The sequence below is a fragment of the Neolamprologus multifasciatus genome, chromosome 17 (assembly GCF_963576455.1).
Source record: "Neolamprologus multifasciatus chromosome 17, fNeoMul1.2, whole genome shotgun sequence".
Classification (NCBI taxonomy): domain Eukaryota; kingdom Metazoa; phylum Chordata; class Actinopteri; order Cichliformes; family Cichlidae; genus Neolamprologus; species Neolamprologus multifasciatus.
In genome coordinates, this window is record NC_140455.1 from 19,260,971 (window position 1) to 19,282,264 (window position 21,294).

Consider the following 21,294-nt stretch of genomic DNA (forward strand, 5'->3'; position numbering starts at 1 on the left):
ATATATATACATACATATATATATATACACATACATACATATATATATATATATATATATATATATATATACATACATATATATATATACACATACATACATATATATATATATATATATATATATATATATATATATATATATATACATACATACATACATACATACATACATATATATGTGAAGATTAAATTGTTAAGGTAATCGTTTAGAAGGCCCAGAATAAAAATGCTCTCATGTATCGGAGAAAATGTAAGGTAACTTATATATTTTTAATCAGGCATAATTTGGAACTCCAAAATGAGAGGGTCCTGATGCTGTTCACCCGGAAACCAGCACGGATGAACCGATGTTTGTTTTGCTACGGCTAACAGGTAACCCCGCTCATCTTTACATATTATTTAGAAGAAACTGGGCTTCTCTAAACAGGGAGTGCTTGCTGTATGTTTGTAAAGTTGCGTTGTAATTACTGTCTGTCAGTTTTGCGCTGTCTAAGCGTTTGTTTGTGGCTGTTTTCGCTAAGTCCATTTGAGCTAAACTCGCTAGCCGTGCTAACGCTAGCTCTTTTTTGTTATAAATTTGTTTGTTCGTTTAAAAACGTCGCAGCGTCTGCTGGGCGCTGTGAACGCGGCTTTCTCCTTGTCTTTTAAAGTGAAGCTTCTGCTAAGCTGTTCACACGGAGGAGGCTGACGCAGGTGTAGCGGAGGTTTGGCGGATAACAGGCGGAGTCTGCGTGGGCGGCTGTCACGCTGACTTTAACATTACAAGTTCAACCCCAAAAGGTTGATTCTGTTGAACGTAGCGTTTACAGTGGAACAACGTTACACGTTTAACGTTAATCTCTTCTTTTTAAAAACGTGCACGAACCAAACGGCGTTTACACGCGCGGACAGGTGTCAGCTTTAAGGAGCTTCTCGCCTGATTTACCTGCTCACCTGCAGGGCCCGTTCAGCCGTGTTTACGTGGAGTTTCTGTCTGAATGTTTGATTAAACTGAATTATTTTTAATTTTAGGCCCTTATGACATCTCATCACGATGACCCTTCCTCCATTTTGTGTCTGGAGACTTTATAATAATAATAATAATGATGGATTGCATTTATATAGCGCTTTTCGGGGCCCTCAAAGCGCTTTACAATTCCACTATTCATTCACTCTCACATTCACACACTGGTGGAGGCAAGCTACAGTTGTAGCCATAGCTGCCCTGGGGCAGACTGACAGAAGCGAGGCTGCCATATCGCGCCATCGGCCCCTCCGGCCAACACCAGTAGGTGGTAGGTGAAGTGTCTTGCCCAAGGACACAACGACCGAGACTGTCCGAGGCGGGGCTCGAACCGGCAACCTTCCGGTTACAAGACAAACTGCCAACTCTTTGGCAGTTTGTCTTGTAACCCACGTGACTTTTAGACGTGACTTTTAGTTTATATCAATCCTGAATTTGTTTTAATGTGTCAGGTAAACAGGAAATCGTTGGGCTTATCTGTGCGGTTCACACACAGCAGTACAACGATAGTCTGTGTTAACGATAGTCAAATCATCTTCAAAATGAATTGATATAGATCTGTCTGCCCCTTAAATTTTTGTAAATATGTTGTTATGTCTTTTCATGGGCCAACGTTGAAGAAATGACACTTTGATACAATGTAAAGTAGTGAGTGTACAGCTTGTACAACAGTGTAAATTTGCTGTCATCTCTAAATAACTCAACCCACACCCATTATTGCCTAAACCGCTGCCAACAAAAGTGAGTAAATGCCTAAATGAAAATGGCCCAATTGATTTATTTATTTATTTTTAATGTTCCGTTGAGCACTGTAACAATCAGAATTATTGTCTGAAGGCCAAGAGAAATGCCCAAAGGATTTATTTTTCCAAGTGGTCCACTTGATTATTATTTATTTATTTTATTTAAAAAAATAAATTTAACTTTTAAGTTTTTACAAACAGAACAGACATGACTTTTCATGTTGTCCCATGAAAAAATATAATAAAATCTTTACAAAAATGTGAGGGGTGTACTTGTGAGATACTGTACATCGTTTCCTCACTTAGTTCACTGCTACTGAGTGTACCTGCAGCCCCACCCACAGTGGGAGTCCAGAGGGGTGTACTCTGAAGTGAGATGAATGGTTTAGTGAGCTGTCTTGAGATTCAAATCAGAGGTTTCAGTGTCTCTCTTTTTAGCTGGCTAAATCACCATGGTAACTGATGCTGAACACATCACTGTGTTGGGAGCAGGTTATTATCAGAGTTTCAATTTAAAATGCAAGTGCCATATTTTCATGTATTCTCTTATTTACAGTATGTTGTAAGTGCACTATTATCTGCAGATAGATGTTATATGTGCAGCTTAGCTCAGTAACATCAGGAATGAAACTCAGCTGCAAAGTACAGCACTGTATGTCACATTGTCAGTGGAATGTGCATGTAAAAAAATAAATTAAAAGTATAAATGTTTTTATACTTGACTGTGTTATTCGGTGTAAATGTAACTTGGACCCATATAAGCTGAGTTTGTTTGATCGTAAATGGTTGGTTTGTTGATTTGAGGATTCTGGACAACAAGTTCCGTACCCTCCTGAGGGTTTTTTCTTAAATTGGATGGTTGAATAGAATCAAAGGAAATCAGAATATTTAATAATAAAGCTGATAATTAATATTTCAATTTTAATAAGAGGCTGATGGAAATATTTTCAAAAAAGTACAGATGGTTGTATGATTCTTTAACTTATACAGCAGCATCTATTGCCATTAAGCTTTTCTCGTTGTCCTTCCTCAGTATGCCTGCTGAACGCAAGCGCTCAGTAAACATGGATGAGAAAGATGTTTGCACCTTCAGCAACAAGGAAAAGGAGAAGGACAGGGAGGCTGAGAGGAGGCCGGCATCTGCTCGGGACAAGGCCAAAGACGAGGCCAAAATGAGCGGCAAAAAAGACGGCGGCAAGGAGGAGAAGAGGAAGCGGCTGGAGGAAGAAAAGAAAAAGAAGGAGGAGAAGGAGCGGAAGAAGAAAGAGGAGGAAAAACTGAAGGCAGAAGAGGAACAGAAGAAGAAGGAAGAGGAGGAGAAAAGGCAGCAGGAGGAGCAGGAGAGGAAGCTTAAAGAGGAGGAAGCCAAAAGACAACGTGAGGAGGAGGCTGCCCTCCTCAAGTAAGTCATCTTGATTGTTAAATTCTGAGTTAATGGCGATTTTAGCAATGTTTAAAATGCCATTTAGATCAATGCTACCGCTTACTTAATCTTAGCCACACTTATTGGAGGAAGGTGTGGACACACCAATGTTAACAAATCTGCCAAGCGCAGGGCTGTGATCTTGCTCCACATCATATAGAAGAACAACATTATCGTCAAAATCCAGCACAAATTTTGGTCAGTGGTTATACTGAGGCTCATTAGTATATAAGCATAATAAGAGTGTGGAAGGCATACAAAGACTTGTTTTAAAGTCTGTAGAATAATACACTGCACTAAAATTCACAATAAAATGGAGATTTGGCTACATAAGAGCTGATAAAATGGCGATTTGACCTACATCTTTATCCCAAGATGAATCTCTGTAGTTTTTCTAATTTAGCATTAATAAATTTGAAGATAAATGTCAATTAAGAACATTTTGAATTCAAAGATGATCTTTAATGGGGTCCTAATGTACTAGAAATACAAAACCTCTCCACATCAGTGCTTCATCTGCTTGTGCACAGTTTAAAAGCTGTAAATTTGCATGTAATAAATGAACTACACAAAATGTCTAGATTCCTTAAAATGGCCGTAGTTCAGTTCAAATGCAAGCTGATCAGGTGAGTTTATTTGAATATCTCCATGTGGCCTTTGTGTAAAATACTTAATACAGTAACATGTAAAAAAATGTAGTGATAAAGCTCAGCCACTTAAACCTTAAGTTAAAAGTTTGTCATACACTGTGTGCAGATGAAAGTTTTCTTTTGTGTCTCCTACTTTTAAAAATCTGATACAAGAACATGTTTTTTTATGTTTTAAAAGCATGTTGATATCAGCATGACCTTCATTTAAGAAATAAACATAAGAGGAAGTGATGTGTCTGCTGGTCAAGCGTGTATATGTTTGACTTGACCTTTGGTGAGTTGATCACCACCATCCATCTCAACCCCTGATGTTAGTCTTAGGGCCACCGTAGCACCCGAAACAACTGCGCTGGTTTCACTATCTTGCTTTAATCACATCTCTTTCTGCGGGTCACCCCATCTCTGCAGGGAGAAGGAGGAGGGGCATCAGCTGTACCAGGAGGCATGGGAGCGCCATCAGTGTAGGAAGGAACTGCGCAGCAAGAACCAGAATGCCCAGGAGGGTCGTCCTGAAGAGGCCTTCTTTAGCCGCCTGGACTCGAGCCTTAAAAAGAACACCGCCTTCGTGAAGAAGCTGCGCACGCTGACCGAGCAGCAGCGAGACTCACTCTCCAACGACTTTGCCTCACTCAACCTCAGCAAGTACATTGGTGAGGCCGTGAGCTCCGTTGTGGAAGCAAAGCTGAAGATCTCAGATGTCGGCTGCGCGGTCCATCTGTGCTCGCTCTTCCACCAGAGGTACGCCGAGTTTGCCCCGTTGCTCTTGCAGGCCTGGAAGAAGCACTTTGAAGCCAGGAAGGAGGAAAAGGCACCCAACGTAAGCAAGCTGCGCACAGACCTCCGCTTCATCGCCGAGCTCACCATTGTCGGTCTCTTCACGGACAAAGAGGGTCTCTCGCTCATTTACGAGCAGCTAAAAAACATAATTGGGGCTGACCGCGAGACGCACACCCATGTTTCCGTTGTGATCAGCTTCTGTAAGCACTGCGGGGACGACATTGCTGGGCTGGTGCCCCGCAAGGTGAAACTGGCGGCCGAGAAGTTTGGCTTGGCTTTCCCTCCCAGTGAGATCATCAGCAGTGAGAAGCAGCAGCCCTTCCAGAATCTTCTGCGGGAATACTTTACATCTCTCACCAAACACCTGAAGAAGGACCACCGGGAGCTGCAGAACATTGAGAGACAGAACAGGTGAGGTTCAGCTGTTATGGGAAACCACTGCGTGATTGTTTGAGCGTACCTAACTTTTTGTCCTCTTCAGGCGGATCCTGCATTCCAAAGGAGAGTTGAGCGAGGACCGACACAAGCAGTACGAGGAATTTGCCACTTCCTACCAGAAGCTGCTGGCCAACACTCAGTCTCTGGCTGATCTGCTGGACGAAAACATGCCCGAGCTGCCTCAGGACAAGACTGTGCAGGAGGGTGTGTGGCCTCACATTTTTTTTTCTTCATATTATACCCTGTCAATTTTTTGTTAATATCTGATATTATCACGGCTCTGCTGTCACAGAGCACGGCCCCGGGATCGACATCTTCACCCCCGGGAAGCCTGGAGAGTACGACCTGGAGGGAGGAATCTGGGAAGACGAAGACGCTCGTAACTTCTATGAGAACTTGGTGGACCTGAAGGCATTTGTGCCCGCCATCCTCTTTAAGGACAATGAGAAGAGCAGTCAGGGCAAAGAGAAAGAGGATGCCAAAGGTATGTTATAAAACACCCATGCTTACAAAAAAGGAAGAGATTTGTGTACTTTGTTTTGACCGTACTGCTGTTGGGTTCAGATGGCAGAGAGGGGAAGGATGCGGGCAGCACAACAGAGGAGCTGGAGCTGGAGCTCGAGGCTCTGGACATCACAGATGAACCTCTTGAACTAGAGGGACCAGACGAGGTGGAAAATGAAGAGCTGGCCAAAAAACTGCTCGATGAGCAAGGTAAACAGGATTTTTCAGAAAACAGCTACTGCACTACTTCTATGATGATGTGTTACTTCATGCTCATTGGCTGACAGTGTTTAATCACAAGTTAGCCAATGAAAATACACCAGTTTGTCCTTTAATCTGATTAGACTATAATTTACTAAATAAACAATAGGACTTAAAACTAGCCCATAAACTCATCAGGAAAATGATTACTGAGGTCAAAGATCAGAGGAGCCAAAGGCTGCTTCATCATAAACGTCTATACAGCTTCTTTAACAGCTCGCAGAAGCACTCTCTGCTGGCCTTTAGAAGAAATGCAGGCTTAAGTCACTCAAGTATTGGCTTTGTTTTTTTGTAGACCACTAGATGGCACCTACTCCATCTTTTAGGCAGTCTGTGAGATTTACTGGGTCTTCTGCGAGTAGGTTCTACAGCTTGGAATTTATGAATTTACCTAATGCTTGGGTCAGAAGTGTAACAGTGGACAGAAAGGTGGTTTGGACATGTGCAGAGGAGGGTTGGTGGATATAGCAGATAAAGGATGATGAAGATGGAGCTGCAGAGGACAATAAGGAAAAGAAGCTGCAGAAGGAAAAGAAAATTAGAGAGGAAGGATGGATGTAGTGAAGGAGGACGTACAAGGGTTGGTGTGACAGAGGAGGATGACGGGAACAGGATGAGATGGGGGCAGTTGATTCACAGAAGCAGTGCTCACAGTTGATTTTGTAATATCTAGGAGGTAAGAAATCTTATGAACTGACTAGTTGCAGTAGTGGCATCCTCTTTTTTTGTTTTACAAAAAGGAAGACTGCCTGGATATAGGACTAAAAATACCTGAATTCAGAGATTAAGAGATGTGGCCTAATACTTTGAGTTTTTAAAATGGTGCAGAAATCCTTGTATAGACAAAACTATGAACAATAAGTGGAACATACACATTGCATTGGTTTAATTTGAACTGCATACAAAGTGAACATTTGTTTGTGTCTGTGCAGAACAAGAGGACGAGGAAGCTAACACGGGGTCTCACCTGAAGCTAATCGTGGATGCTTTCATCCAGCAGCTTCCCAACTGTGTCAACAGAGACCTCATAGACAAGGTGAGGACAGACACACTGATCAAAGGAAAACAATGAGCTTCCAGATGTTGGATAGTTTGTAAAGGTTTATGAGCTCTGGTGATTCCTACAGGCTGCCATGGACTTCTGCATGAACATGAACACCAAGTCTAACAGGAGGAAGCTTGTCCGTGCTCTCTTCACTGTCCCCAGACAGAGGTAGGTTTCATCTGTTTTAGCATTTACCTTTAATCACCACAAGGGGGTGCTATCATCATGACTGATTGTGTGATTATGAGAGGTGCACTGAGTCATTCTCCTCTTGCAGGTTGGATCTCCTGCCCTTCTACTCTCGTCTGGTGGCGACGCTGCATCCATGCATGTCAGACGTGGCGGAGGACCTGTGCTCCATGCTGAAGGGAGACTTCAGGTTTCATGTAGGTCCTCTGCTCACTTACATCAGGTTTTAAATAGATTTGTCATACTTTGCTTTTTTCCATCATGTTTGCATTAAAAACACTTGCCAACATTATGAATCGAATCTGTGTTTCTAGATTCGGAAGAAGGATCAGATCAACATCGAGACCAAGAATAAAACCGTCAGATTTATCGGCGAGTTGGCCAAGTTCAAGATGTTCTCGAAGACAGACACACTTCAGTGTCTCAAGGTGGGTGAAAGAAGCCACTGTCTGAGTCACATCAGGCTGTTTGTCTTTAAATCCCTGTACAAAAAAACAAACACTTTTAGCAACATCTCTGCTCATCCAATCAGATCACAAACAAAATGCCACATTAAGATGAAGATGTGAAAAACTAAACTTACTTACCTTCATCCTCACTGTGATAATAAGCAGGAAATGCTTCCAGGGCTCTGTGCATGTGTGCATGCATCAGAATAACAACACAGCCGGCGAGACGACCTCCAGCTTAGCTGTTATAGATTTCTGTCCATGTCTCCTTCTCCTCCAGATGCTGCTGTCTGATTTTACGCACCATCACATAGAGATGGCCTGCACACTGCTGGAGACCTGCGGCCGCTTCCTCTTCAGATCCCCCGACTCTCACCTGCGCACCAGTGTCCTGCTGGTCAGTACTGGTCCTCTTCGCTGGGCTTCTGTTCATTTTGAAGCAGATAACTAGAATGTGATATAGAAAAGGACAAAAACAGAGAAAATATTTGAATATAAAGATAAATGAGTGGTTTTTAGCCTGACTTTTGTCCCATGTGTGCTCCAGGAACAAATGATGCGCAAAAAGCAGGCCCAGCACCTTGATGCCCGCTACGTGACCATGGTGGAGAACGCCTACTACTACTGCAACCCACCGCCCATGGAGAAGACGGTGAAGAAGAAGAGGCCGCCGCTGCAGGAGTACATCTGCAAACTGCTCTACAAGGACCTATCCAAGGTCACCACAGAGAAGGTGTTGAGGCAGATGCGCAAGCTGCCATGGCAGGACCCCGAGGTGAAGAGCTACCTGATCTGCTGCATGGTCAACATCTGGAACGTGAAGTACAACAGCATCCACTGTGTGGCCAACCTGCTGGCTGGCCTGGTGGCCTACCAGGAGGACGTGGGGATCCACGTGGTGGATGGTGTCCTGGAGGACATCCGGCTTGGAATGGAGGTAAGGAGAAGCAAAATCAAGTCTGAAAACAAGATATGCTTTTGTGTTTCATCCTTAACTGAGCCCTTAGTAGTTTATAGGACCGTAATTTGATTCTCTGATCAGTAATTTCTATATTTATTGCCATTAGGGATGCACTGGCCCAATATTTGGAATGTATTATCAGTCTGATGCTGACCCAAAATGTTCGTTCTGGTATCCATGACAATGAGCAGACTGAATGTGTGCAAAAGGTTTTATTTAACTGCAGACTGTGGAAAGATCAGACCATGGCGAAGCTTGCTTTCTTTTTCTCTCTCGAGCTCGCTAGTTTACTTTCACTCCGGTCACATTCAGTCAGAGATCATATCGAAGAAGCTAGAAGGACGTTGCTCCTTCTTGCTGTTGATATTATTTCTCTTCAGCTTTCTCCTGAGAAATCTAGTCCTTTTTTTTTATTCATGCTTCACTAATAAGTGCCAAAGAGTGGGTGTTCTTTATATTCTTGAATGTATTTATTTCCTACATTTTCTTTTCTTTTTTTTCTTTTTTTTACATGTTGGGAAAACTGTTTCAGTTGGGCCTGATGTTTGCTTACACACAAAAAATAAAAAGGATCTCCAGTCGAGTGATAGAAATTATTCATGTTCATGTAAGGCTACAAACTAATTGCAGTTATCTTAAAAAGAAATACTAAAAACTAAATTAAAGATGTTGTTTTTACTTGCAAAACTAAAAAGCGGAAATTAAAAATGAAAACCTGAGGAGGTTTTTTTTGTTTTGTTTTTTTTTTAAGTTGTAATAACTGTTCTGGACGTCTTTAAACTCGCTGTAACTTGAAGCTGCAGATGCTTCGTGTGTCACATATTTGGGACGTTTAGTGCAGGAGAGGTGAGATCAGGAGCATTGAATGGACAGGACGATCAAGAAACCCCGATGCTATCTGCTTGACTGGCAGCTGATTGAAGCGGACACCTGTGTTGCTGTGTCATTTGTGTCTGCTACGTGTTGCAGGACACGTTGGAATGTTGTCGGACTCCATTTGCTCAGCTGAGGTTGTGATTTTACAAAAAAATAATTGAACACAAACAGTTGTGCCTGTGTCACAGCTGCAAATGCTTACTTGCATATTTTAGAAGCCATGCTTACCCTTTGACCCTGATCTGGCCTCCATCTGACCTCAAAACAGTCCAGCCAGTCGAAATTCAAGCATTTTTCCTAGCAACCAGGACGTTGGCGGTCTTGAGCCCTGCAGCAAAAAGCTTTAAGAATTTTCCTCCATTTTCTTTTTCTTCTCCCCTGCAGCATCCTATATTATATTGTTGGACATCTCAATTTAGGATCTCCTCTTCTTCCCTCGCTGTTTCCTTCCTAGGTCAACCAGCCCAAGTTCAACCAGCGGCGGATCAGCAGCGCCAAGTTCCTGGGCGAGCTCTACAACTACCGCATGGTGGAGTCGGCCGTCATTTTCCGCACCCTCTTCTCCTTCATCTCCTTCGGCGTGAATCAGGACGGCAGTCCCAGCCCTCTGGACCCCCCAGAGCATTTGTTCCGCATCCGCCTGGTCTGCACCCTGCTTGATACCTGCGGCCAATACTTCGATCGAGGCTCCAGCAAGAGGAAGCTAGACTGTTTCCTCATCTACTTCCAGGCACGTAACCTCCTAAAGTGCCTATACTTTATGTTTGGGAACCCTGATATTTTCTGTAAATCTACTGGGTATAATCACCTTGTCACTGTTTTGAGTTTGGCAGACCTGTGAGGTCTGCCCAGGAGGCATTCTGGTCAGGGGTAAAGTGTGATGTTGTTGTGTGTCTGCAGCGGTACATATGGTGGAAAAAGAGCCTGGACGTGTGGACCAAGGACCACCCGTTCCCCATCGACATCGACTACATGATCAGCGACACGCTGGAGCTGCTCAGGCCTAAGATGAGGCTCAGCAGTTCCCTGGAGGAGGCCATCAAGCAAGTCAGCGACCTGGAGAGAGAAGTGCTCGTCAAACTAGGTAGGAGGGTGACGCTAAGTAATCATCTTTAATGTGCGTGAAGCATGACGCCGTTGGTGTAGCAGCTGGTGTTGCCAGTTTGGTTCCTCTCCGTTGTCCTGGCAGAGCAGCATTCCCCAGTGTGTGGGAGGGCAAGCGAGCATGCTGTGTCACTCCTCTCTCTCCCTCTGCTTTGTCTGTCGAACAGGTTTGAACTCATTGTTTAAAATGCCGAATACATGCACTCCCACTCATTACAGAGACTTCAGGAAGGATCTTTTAAAATCAATGACGACTGTTTCAGACTTCCTCTGGACCTCAGTTTAATCTAGCCTGATAACCTCGAGAGATCTGATCTCACCAAAGATGCATTTGTGTGCTGGTGATAAAACATGTGACATGCACTCATTTGTTTTGCTGACTAAACCTATTCAACCGACAGGAGTCTAAATAATCTTGCACTACTTCAAAAAAGCAGTTAATCAGACAGAAAAATAATGTTTTGTTCATTTTGTCTGTTGAGTGTCTGAAATGTGACGATTTAGAGATTTTCTTTCAAGTGCTGTCTGTACACCTCTTCTAGCACTCTTTTTAATAATGATGAACATCTTTTTATAAATCTGCCCACTGAAAATAATTAAAAACAGCCTGATATCCACTTACGAGGACATTATACGCCACTGTTCTATCAAAATTTAAAACGGATGTCCTCATATGTGGATCTCATTTTTCTCAGAAACAAAAATCAGGTTAAAAAAAATCAGGTAATTCTTTGTTTTTACATTCATCAGGTCCCAATCAGCCCAAATAGCAAAGAGAAATTAAAAATGTATGCCATGAAAGAGTTCGGGTCTTAGGAGGTTAAGATTCACCACTGAGGTGTAAATAAGCTGCAACCCCTAACACCTCTTTCTCGAACCCCGAAACTACAATCTTTACGACACAGAATCTGAGCTCAGAGACAATATGAATATTCAGGTATGTAAAAACCAAAACACAATCAGGACGATGATATCTGGAGAGGAGGAAGAAGGAAGTGTTTGCGCAGCAGGTGTATCTGATTCTGCGGCCTGATAACAGCGCAGCAACGTGAGCTTTGTTTAACAGTTTCAAGGTGTTGACCTGGAATGTGCTGAGAAAAAATGTAAACCACAGCTGCGCCCTCTGAGAGCAGGACACCCTCGCAGATCCTGTACTCAAGTAAAAGTACAGATACATGAGCTGTAAAGTACTCAGTTATTTAGAGTAAAAGTGGGGGGGGGGGGGGGAGTAGTTCCGTGGAGTTGGATTCCTCCAAAGAGGCATTAATGGGAGAGAGATAAGGTTAACAGCTGCTTTGCTAATACATCCCCATCGGTGTGATTAGCAGCACAAGCCAGAAATACCTCAAAACTGTATAAAAGTACATGTAATCAGCAGCTTTCCATCACTGTTGTGTTTATGTGTGTAAACCTTTATGCAGGTAGATAAGCAGTAAGCGCGTGTTTGTGTGTGGGAATGTAGGAGAGGAGAGTGATTGATGAAGGCCCCTGAAGCTAAACAGTGGAGCTATTGTTACCTTTCATACTTCAACCAGGATCGGACATTCCTCAGTCCTTGAGTCACACAAGACCTGATCTTCCACTCCACGCCACTGCCAGACTTCATTTCTTCGCCGTTACCTTTTCTTGCATAATTATGCTCTGTGACGAGCTGCATAGAAACAACAATTTTCGTCTGGAATATTTGTTCTATATATAACTGAGGGTTTTGTTTGAGTAAAGCTGCTCTCCCAGGCTGGGCTGGGCTCGGAGGCATTTATGATATAATTTCTCCTGATTGTTTTAGTCTTACGTGTCCTAAAGAGGAATCTTTCCACGTTTTCTTGTGCAGGTCTGGCCATGGAGAAGGACGGCCGCTCCAGTGCCATGAGCGAAGGGGAGGGTCTTGACGAGGAAGATGATGACGGGGACGATGATGAAGAGGGAGGCGCCGAGACCGAAGAGCAGTCAGGCAATGAAAGCGAAATGAACGAACAGGAAGAGGATGTGAGTGTTGACGCCCCCATTCTGGCGTTCTTCCTCAAACAAAATCCATCTTGCAACAGAACAAACTTACAGGAAATGCTAAATATTCAACCCTAGTCTAAAGTCTAAAGTTAACAGTGGCGTCTAGCATAGGGCGGTGGAGCCCAGTGCCCAGAAGTGAAACATCTGGTTTCAAAACTCCAAGATGGTGGTCAGGTACCCACCGCAGTATTCTCCTGGACATCAGGTGAACTCGGATAATACCCCCACATCCAACACGGCCGCACACTCATGCACACCCGGCTGCAGATCAAAAAGCCTGAGAGCTGCATGGCCAGCAAAAACAGAAATATAGCTATGACAGTTTTTTTTTGTTTTGTTTTGGGTTTTTTTTTCTCCAACAGGAAGGGTCAGAGAATGAAGAGGAGGAGAGGGAGGAAGAGGAAGAAGAGAACACGGACTACCTGACCGACTCCAACAAGGAGAACGAGACTGACGAGGAGAACAATGTAAGCAATGGGAAATGTCTGTGTATAAATCCAGATTTAATACATTTTGTTGGTTTAAAGATTTGTGCTTTTGCTGATGTTGATTTGCTGCCTGTGTGTGTAGGAGGTGACTATCCGTGGCGGCGGGCTGAAGCACGTGGCATGCGCTGAGGACGAGGACTTCATTCAGGCTCTGGACAAGATGATGCTGGAAAACCTGCAGGTATAGCGTCCTGCCGCCACACTGGCCATGAAGTACTTTTATGCTACAAAAGGCTTTACTGACTTACACACGCGCGCATGCACTCTGAATTTTTGATTGAATTCTAAAAACATCAAAGAGATGAGTGTAATCAGGAGATAAGAATCTTTATGATGTCCCTCAGACAGAAGCTGGTGTATCACAGGCTCAGACTTATGTCCACTCCATTAACTTACAAGAGTGTCAAAAGATTAGGTATGCTTTCTCCCATTAACTTGAAATTTATAAACAGAGGGAGAGGTGAAGCCTGTAGCATGAAGCAGGGGTAACCCTGGATTTTCAGGATTCATTATTACTGTGGTACATCACCATGGTAACTTAAGTGCTCGCCTAACCTGCTTCAGAACAGGTTGTCTCCCGGATAAGAGATGGATGTGCACAAAATCACTGCTTTCTGCGCAATCAGTTCACTGGAAACGAGCGTCACCATTCAGGAAGATTCCTTGAGCCTGGCTGTGCAGATATATGAAAGTTTAAGTTCTTTGTCTGGATGAATCTGCTTAACATTATTATTTGAAGTGTTTTCATTACTTGTCCTGTCTCTCATAATAACGACTAAAAACGCGTGCACAGTTTCATAGCCTCATGCAGCGTTTTTCTTTTAACAGCAGATTTGTAGCTTTTGGCCTTTATTACACTGTTTTTCTTTGTCTCTTTTATGTAAACATGCTCATAGCTAGATTGAAACCCAGGTAGCCTTATGGCATTGGTAGCCATCTTGCTGATGTAAGCCAGATAATGATGGGATATTGTGGACATGATGAATTTGCTCAGTGAAAAGAAGCACTTTACAAACATAAGAAAACATAGAGTAGTACAGGTCTCCTCAGCTTTGATCCAGACCTCGCAGACTGACTCTTCACTGTGTGTTGTGTCCCTGCAGCAGCGTAGCGGCGAGGCGGTGAAGGTGCACCAGCTGGATGTTGCCATTCCTCTGCAGCTGAAGAGTCAGCTGAAGAAGGGACAGCCATGCATTAGCGAGGGAGACTCGGACATCTCTGATACCATGCAGTTTGTCATGCTGACTCGCAAAGGCAATAAGCAGCAGGTAAGGTGGCATCTATGTGCCAAGCTATTGCAGTTCTTTAAAAATCAGGCTGGTCACAGCAGTTTGTTGTTGTTGTTTTTTTTTAACCACATTTTGATACCGGGTTCATCTTCTACCCTTCTCGGCCAAAATAATCTTCTATGGGTTTGTAACTCGATTAGTATGCTACAGTTATTTGGCCAATCTTCTGTGGAATGATCCTGCAGGGTACACTGAGTCCTGCACTTAAGGTTTCTAAAATATTCCACATTAACAATTTACACGTAATGGCGATGAAGCGATCAGGTGTGAAAACTGTCTGCACCATGAACCAGCTCTCGCTCCTGCAACTGCAGGTTCTGGTGCAGGTTACAGTAACGATCTCCTTTAGCCGCCACTCACAGAGTGCAGGACTGTAGTTCCTGTAGTTCACAAAAGCAGCCTATGTGTTTGCTAGCTCTGCTAATTTGTTCTCTGCAGGATGAACAATTTTAAAGTTCATCCTGGTTGTTCTTTAAGGAGGTGGTGTGCATAAACGAATGCTTAATAATGTTGACTCTGGGTGTGTGCGTGTGTGCGTGCGTGTGTGTGTGTGTACTTTATCTGAGCCAGTTTCAGTGTCTATCTATTCTAGGGAGGGCATTTCTGCAGGACCGTTGATGTTGCTTCTGTCTGAAGTTGATTCAGCAGCTTTATCATTCAGTGTCATGTTTGCACCCCTGAGGTGGATGTTGGTACACTAATGAGTCTCTTTTTGCTCCGTTTCTGGTCTTCATGTCCCTCTGAGGAAAATTTCCTGCTAAATGCCCCTCTGTGTTCTCTAACTGTGCCCATTATGTATGTAAGGCTTCCTGAGAGAAACAGTTTCAGCACTATAGATGGAAAAAACTGTGTGTATGTCAGCAGGCGTCCTAACACACATACAGAAACACACCTGTGTCCTTGTGTGTGTGTGTATCCTTGTGTGTGTGTGTGTGTCCTTGTGTGTGTGTGTGTCCTTGTGTGTGTGTGTGTGTGTGTGTGTGTGTGTGTGTGTGTGTGTGTGTGTTGAGGCCAGCCGCTGCGTGGTGGAATGTGTGGTTTGAGGGCAGAGGCTGGTTGTTGTGCTGCTGGGTGTGTCCAGCACTCCGCCTGTGCACAGAGGTTTCATACAGCCTTCAGCCTGCTTGAAAAACAGCTGCCAGAAACGCCAACACACATAGGGCGTCTTTGTCGGCGTGTCTGAGAGATCTGTAGCTCTAGAAATCTCAGGCTCAGCCAGTTGAGGGGCTGATATCAGTTTTCAGGGAGTGAGAAATTCTGCTGTCAGTCAAACACTATTGTAACTTCACAAGATGAATCACTTTCTGGCCTAAAGAAAGCCGCAGAGTACACCCTACAGAAAGACTGTCAGAAGCTTCCTTTCTGCACGCTTCTTCGAGCCCTCTACCGTTTTCCATCTGTCTGAAGGTGAAGCTCTGCTTCAGTCGACCGGTCTCTCCTCGTTTTTAAAAATGCTATGCTGTAATTACTAGAACCTGACTGAAATACTACTATGCTTTATACTTTGAGTCCTGAAACAAACTTTCTCTTTGGGGACAATAAATTGCAAGTTGCCAACAGTACATCGACAGAGCCGAGGGGGGCTGAGCAGCGACGCCTACACAAAAAGACTGAGCTGATATGTCACTATCAACTTCTATCAGATACCGGATAGACATGGAGAGACATCTATCGGTATCTGATGGATGAATACTATTTAAAAAGCACAGATGAGACCAGAGAAACACCCTTCAGCCAGGTTATTAGTGTTGATGTTGCGTAGTTTATCCACCAGAGGGCACTCTGCAACTTACGAGCTGATCCGAGCATAAATAATTAATCTACGATTTGAAACAAAATGATAACTTTAAACAATGCTGTTGAATTATCGGAATGTAAACTTATAAAAAAATGCCTTTGTCCAGCTAAACTGTCTTTCATTCTCCTGAACAGTATAAGATCCTGAACGTGCCGCTCTCCTCCCACCTGGCGGCGAATCACTTCAACCAGCAGCAGGCCGAGCAGGAGGAGCGCATGAGAATGAAAAAGCTCACTCTGGACATCAATGAGCGGCAGGAGCAGGAGGACTACCAGGGTAACCATGGAAACTGTTTGTTTATTGTTTGTTACCGCATTTGCCCAGGTTACACGAGTGGATCGGCTTCTGTTTCATATCTGATCTGTGAAAGCAAACGGTGACCTTTGACCTGAAATCAGGGTGTGTTGTTTCACTTACCCAGTGAGTCCTTTGAAGTTCTTTCTCTGTGCAAGGTCACACTGACAAGAAAAAGCTGGTTCATTTCCACCTTAAATCTGCACAGATTATTATAGTTGTGTATTGTCGGCGGGTGTGGTTAAAAGGTGAGTGCATGAGTTTGATTCATTTTTTTCAAGGTATTAGGTTTTTATTGGCTTCTAATAATTACTCTAGAAATGTAAGAGTCCTGATAAACCTTCACTTTCTGCTTACCTCTACTTACCTCAGAGGAGCTTTAGTAGTAGGAGGTTTATGGGTTCAGACTGGGCCTTTGCAGGGGGATGTTTTCAGTAGAGGCAACAAGTCTGTGGTTAAATATAATTTGGCTCTGAGTGAAACCTCTAAGGGAAATGACAACAAATCCATTTGTAGTGATTTAAAGTCAACAAGGACTAAAGAAGCTATGGAGACCAAACTAGGCTTTTTATTTATGCAGTAAATTTGTCATTTAAATGTGAAAGTCTGTGGGTTTGGCTAGTGGCCATCAGTGGAACTGCAGGTTTTGCTAGTTGTTGGTTCCACGTAGTTCAGTCCTGGACGTTGCTGATTTTATTCCACTAAGGTGCAGTTTATACATGTTAAATCTTCACCGTAGTCACATCGTTTTAAATCAACTTGAATGACAGTGTTCTGTTGGTGAAGCTGCAGGGCAACAAAAAAAACCCCAAAAACAAATGCCCCTCGCAGGTTGCAGGTAGGCTCAACACAGAAGCTTAAATTAAGCGTAAGGCCACTGGACGTGCTTCCTGTTCATGTAAATGGTAAATGGCCTGTATTTGTATAGCGCTTTACTAGTCCCTAAGGACCCCAAAGCGCTTTATACATCCAGTCATCCACCCATTCACACACATGTATTCAGCAGCGGCCTGATAAAAGCCATAATAACTGCTAACACAGAGGACAAGATCAGTCATCCATGCTCGTAGTTTTTTATTAGTCACCAGTTTGTGTCTGCTTGTTTTTGGTTTTTGTCTCCTCCTTGTCATAAACTGTTGAAATGTGAAATATTTTTCATATCAGTTTTCTGACTGAACTTTCCTTTTCCTCTCCATGTCACAGAGATGATGCAGTCTTTGGCCCAGCGTCCGGCTCCAGCCAACACCAACCGGGAGCGCCGTCCCCGCTACCAGCACCCGAAAGGCGCTCCCAACGCCGACCTCATCTTCAAGACCGGAGGAAGGTGAGGCTCGGTCCCCAATCGGCGACAGTCTGGCTACAGGTTGTGTCAGTTTTGTGTGTGTTAAGTTCACTGTGCACTGAAAGTGCCTCGTTGGTGTCTCTTTGAACAGAGAGAAAAGAGCAAGAAATGAAAGTCAGGAGAAGCGAGACAGGCAGGAGAGGCGAGACAGGCAGGAGAAGCAGGAGAGAAACCAAAGATATGAGTTGGAGTAGGCTAAAAGAGCCAGAGCTGCAGCAGTCCAGAGGCGAGGCTTTAGCAAGCAAAAAACCTCAGTATCGAGGACATCTTGTTCCTATTTTCACTGAATCTCTTTTTTTTTTTAGAGCAGAGAGTTCAAGTAAGCTTATTTAGTTATTTTTTTTCCCCTTTAAAAATTGAAGTCTGCAAATAAAGATCACTTCCTGGTTACATTTTGACATCAACACCGCTTCCTGCATCTTTGTTGTATCTCTAAAACCAAAGCACAACACGAGACGTTATTATTATGACGGTATATCTGAGTGGCTTTTAAAAAACAAAAACTATTATATTCTACTCCTCTTTAACTTTGCTCTATTTTGCAAATAGTCATTGATTATTGTTGGCCTCTCTCAGTTTTTATTACCACTGTTCATTTTAAAGCTTAGCTTTTAAAACCAGCCAATGCAGCAGTATGTTAATGACTAACCTCGTATTATGAATGAATTTTAACAGTTGTTCTCCTGACTGAAGTTTGGTCTGTTTACAGCATCCTGCCATGCGATTGCATTTGTCCCTAACCATCAGGAACCCTCGTGTGAACTTTTTTTCCAGTGGAAAAAAGTTAGCGTTCATCCTCCAGCTTTACTGTGTTTATGTTATGCTAACCATAGCTCTGTAGCTAGCCACCACATACCACATCATTATATACCAGCTAGCCCAACTTGAGTATCCATACAAACGTCACTGCTGTTTAGTTTCCTGTCTTCATTTATGTCAGAAGTGATAGCAGAGCTTTATGTTTTTTTTTTTTGTTTTTTTTTTCAGAAATTCCTCAGTCAGAAAATGGTATATCATGTTAAGGTGGAAACTAGCGAGCTAACTCCTTGCTAACTTCTAACTCAGTGATGTGGCAGTGTTTGTTTGACTACTTTGGGACCTGAAGCAGAGTTTGGAACTGAAAACTGCTAATGACGTCAGACTTCAAGACTGAATTTCCATCTGCAGCAGGAAGCTGTTTTCACATTAAAAGCTCTAAACAGCCTCTGTAGTCCACAGTTAGAGGTTAGCTGCTGCCGGTTGGTGGAGCTTTTAGGTGATGGAGAACAAAAAACAAAGAAATCTTGGACTTAGAGCATAATGAAAAAATTTTTTTTTCGGTGTCTGAAAAACAAATACATCCTGTTCTAATATTTCTGTCCCGATGCTAAGAGCAAACAGTAGACACACCAGACTCTATGTACAAAAACAGCACTTTTACTTTATATAACACACAAATAGTCTGTCCACTACCTCAATCATTTAACTGATGTATGAAAAACCCCAAAGTCAAGAGAGGAATCCAGACATTAAAAAAGAAACTTGAGCAGGAAAAGCGTTTTTCATATATTTAAGGAGCAGGTTTGGTCATTTCAGTTTAGTTGTGAATGTTTACGTTTTTTTGTTTTTTTGTTTTCAGTGATAGATTTAGTAGATGGTTTTAGTAAAATCAGTATAGAAAATAAACTTTTTGAAAGTAGCTGACGCTCAGTCTTGTAGATCATGGGTCGGCAACCTTTCTGATGAGTGCCATCTAAAATTTCCTCAGAAGTCAATGTGCCATATGATTGCATTAGCAATAAATTTAATAAGACTCTATATGAACAGTTACACACTATATAGAACAACTTTATAGAATTATATTTGTTTGCAGATGTTGGCAGCTATCAGCAAATAGTTATCAGCTATTTTGAAACAAAAAAAGACACTTTTTGTCCGTAACAAGAACTCCATAACAGCAAATGAACTGTACAACAGAAAATGCAAATGCTGTTTATGGTCTCCTCACAACAATACACCTAAACTTGGTTTATATCTGACCCAGACAGACTGCAGGTCATAACTTCTTACCTGAAGTTCAGTTCACCTGACACTCGGACCGGCGGCCGCCTCGCGTCTCTCCTCCTCCTGCCCCCCCTTCCCTCATCCACCTGCTGGCCTCTGTGGAAGCGCCGCCATAGCCACCACCAAACAACTGAGTTATTTTTACACATCGGCCAGCATCTGGCCAATCCACCACCATACCGTTACAAAAAAAAAAAAAAATCATCGGAAACCTCGATAATCGAAACCTCAACGTTCAGATTTGTAATAACAAGTAAATACAAAAACTTCTTCTGTTATTTTGTCTTAGGTTTTCCAAGTTCAAAAAATTGTCTGAATTGGTTGGTTTTTATTTTAATTTTATTTAACAGAAATGTTTTTTTACAGTAGTTTTATTTTGAAGGGGTCAGGCTTTAGCTTTACTTTCAGCACCTCTGCAGTAAATGTCCTGCTCTGTCCTCCAGGAGACGCTGATGGGAGTCTGGGCCCAGGCTGAGCGAGCGAGGCAGAGAGAGAATGAACCAGCAAAAGAGAGAGAGAGAGAGAGAGCGCAAGAGGAAAACGAGAAGATCGGAAGGGAAACCGGTCGAAAACAAGGGAACGAGTTCTCCAGACACCCCCTGAAGCTGGGGACAGACCAAACCCCTGACATGAACACACACAGGAGAAGGAGAAGAAAAAATGACAGGGGCAGGGAATTGGGTCAGAGGTCAGGGGGTCAGACAGGTGGCTCTCTTTCTTTTTTGTCTGTTACCTGAGATGACAAAAAAACACAACTGTCTGAACCAGAGAACGAATTAGAAACAGCTGACCTGCAGACTGATGGCAAGACAGGCGGGGAGAGGCGAGATCGGCTCACCTGCTGCCACCACTGCACCAGGCAGAGGAAAAAGTGACTCGTCTTTAGGAGTTGAAATCTGCGAGTGCACAACTTTTACACGAGACTAGCAAGGGATTTTTTTTGTTTGTTTGTTTGATTGATTGATTTTTGACTCCATGAACAGCTCGGTCCAATTCTGTGCGAAGCAGCAAAAGACGAATGAGTTGGGTGTTCGTAAACTGACCAGTGATGCAGAGAAAGACGCGCTAATCAAACAGCGACCGAGGGTGTGCAACGAGCTGATTTATAGCTTTGTGTCGCTTCTTAGTTTTACTTAAATAAAAATGAAACCGTGGATATGTCTCACAGGTATTTTTTGATCAACAGTTACATTTTTAAAAGACGTATGTCACAGTTATTTTCTAGAGTTCATTACAGTTCATTTCTAATCATCACATAATTGTTATTGATTAGGTACATACTCTCCTATACACTCTACAGATTATAGCAAGACCTTTAAAGGCGACCTATTAGTCTCATTTCCTGCTTCATGTAATTATTCTTGGATCCTCTCAGAGTAGCTTTGCATGATTCACAGTTAAGCCAGCTGTCTTCTGATTGGCTGCCCCTCCTAAGCCGGTGGATGGAGCCTGTGCTTTTGGCTCAAAACACTGACCTCATTATTAGAATTTTTTTGTCTAGTTTAATGTGAACACCAGACATTTTGACCGGAGATTTAAGATGGAGGATAAGAAGACGTTACAAAGGTCTCTATTCCTAAACAAAATACCTTAACACAACTGTCTTCA

At 43.0% G+C, this 21,294-nt stretch overlaps 1 protein-coding gene across 3 annotated transcripts; it reads left to right on the forward strand.

Annotated features, from left to right (window-relative positions):
* The first annotated feature begins 250 nt into the window (after window positions 1–250).
* upf2 (UPF2 regulator of nonsense mediated mRNA decay) lies at window positions 251–20,840 on the forward strand. Of its 3 annotated transcripts, none has more exons than XM_085138104.1 (21): window positions 251–374; window positions 2,782–3,150; window positions 4,230–5,009; window positions 5,080–5,240; window positions 5,329–5,520; window positions 5,601–5,750; window positions 6,734–6,837; window positions 6,929–7,014; window positions 7,124–7,232; window positions 7,350–7,463; window positions 7,765–7,881; window positions 8,032–8,421; window positions 9,776–10,051; window positions 10,222–10,405; window positions 12,257–12,411; window positions 12,795–12,899; window positions 13,003–13,101; window positions 14,024–14,188; window positions 16,142–16,283; window positions 17,505–17,625; window positions 20,130–20,840. In XM_085138104.1, exons 2-21 carry the CDS (start codon window positions 2,783–2,785, stop codon window positions 20,137–20,139), a joined length of 3,828 nt encoding a protein of 1,275 aa, XP_084994230.1. In that variant the 5' UTR covers window positions 251–374; window position 2,782; the 3' UTR covers window positions 20,140–20,840. The 3 variants fall into 3 exon arrangements, with proteins under 3 accessions (XP_084994230.1, XP_084994231.1, XP_084994229.1); XM_085138105.1 differs by having other exon boundaries at window positions 20,133–20,840; XM_085138103.1 differs by lacking the exon at window positions 20,130–20,840 and adding an exon at window positions 17,735–18,147.
* The last annotated feature ends 454 nt before the right edge of the window (window positions 20,841–21,294 follow it).

Coding starts and splice junctions, on each gene's coding strand:
- upf2 (XM_085138103.1), top strand. CDS start 2,783: ATGCCTGCTGAACGCAAGCGCTCAGTAAACATGGATGAGAAAGATGTT. Junction 5,521..5,600: donor AGAGAAAGAGGATGCCAAAG/GTATGTTATAAA, acceptor TGTTGGGTTCAG/ATGGCAGAGAGGGGAAGGAT. Junction 7,464..7,764: donor ACACACTTCAGTGTCTCAAG/GTGGGTGAAAGA, acceptor CTTCTCCTCCAG/ATGCTGCTGTCTGATTTTAC.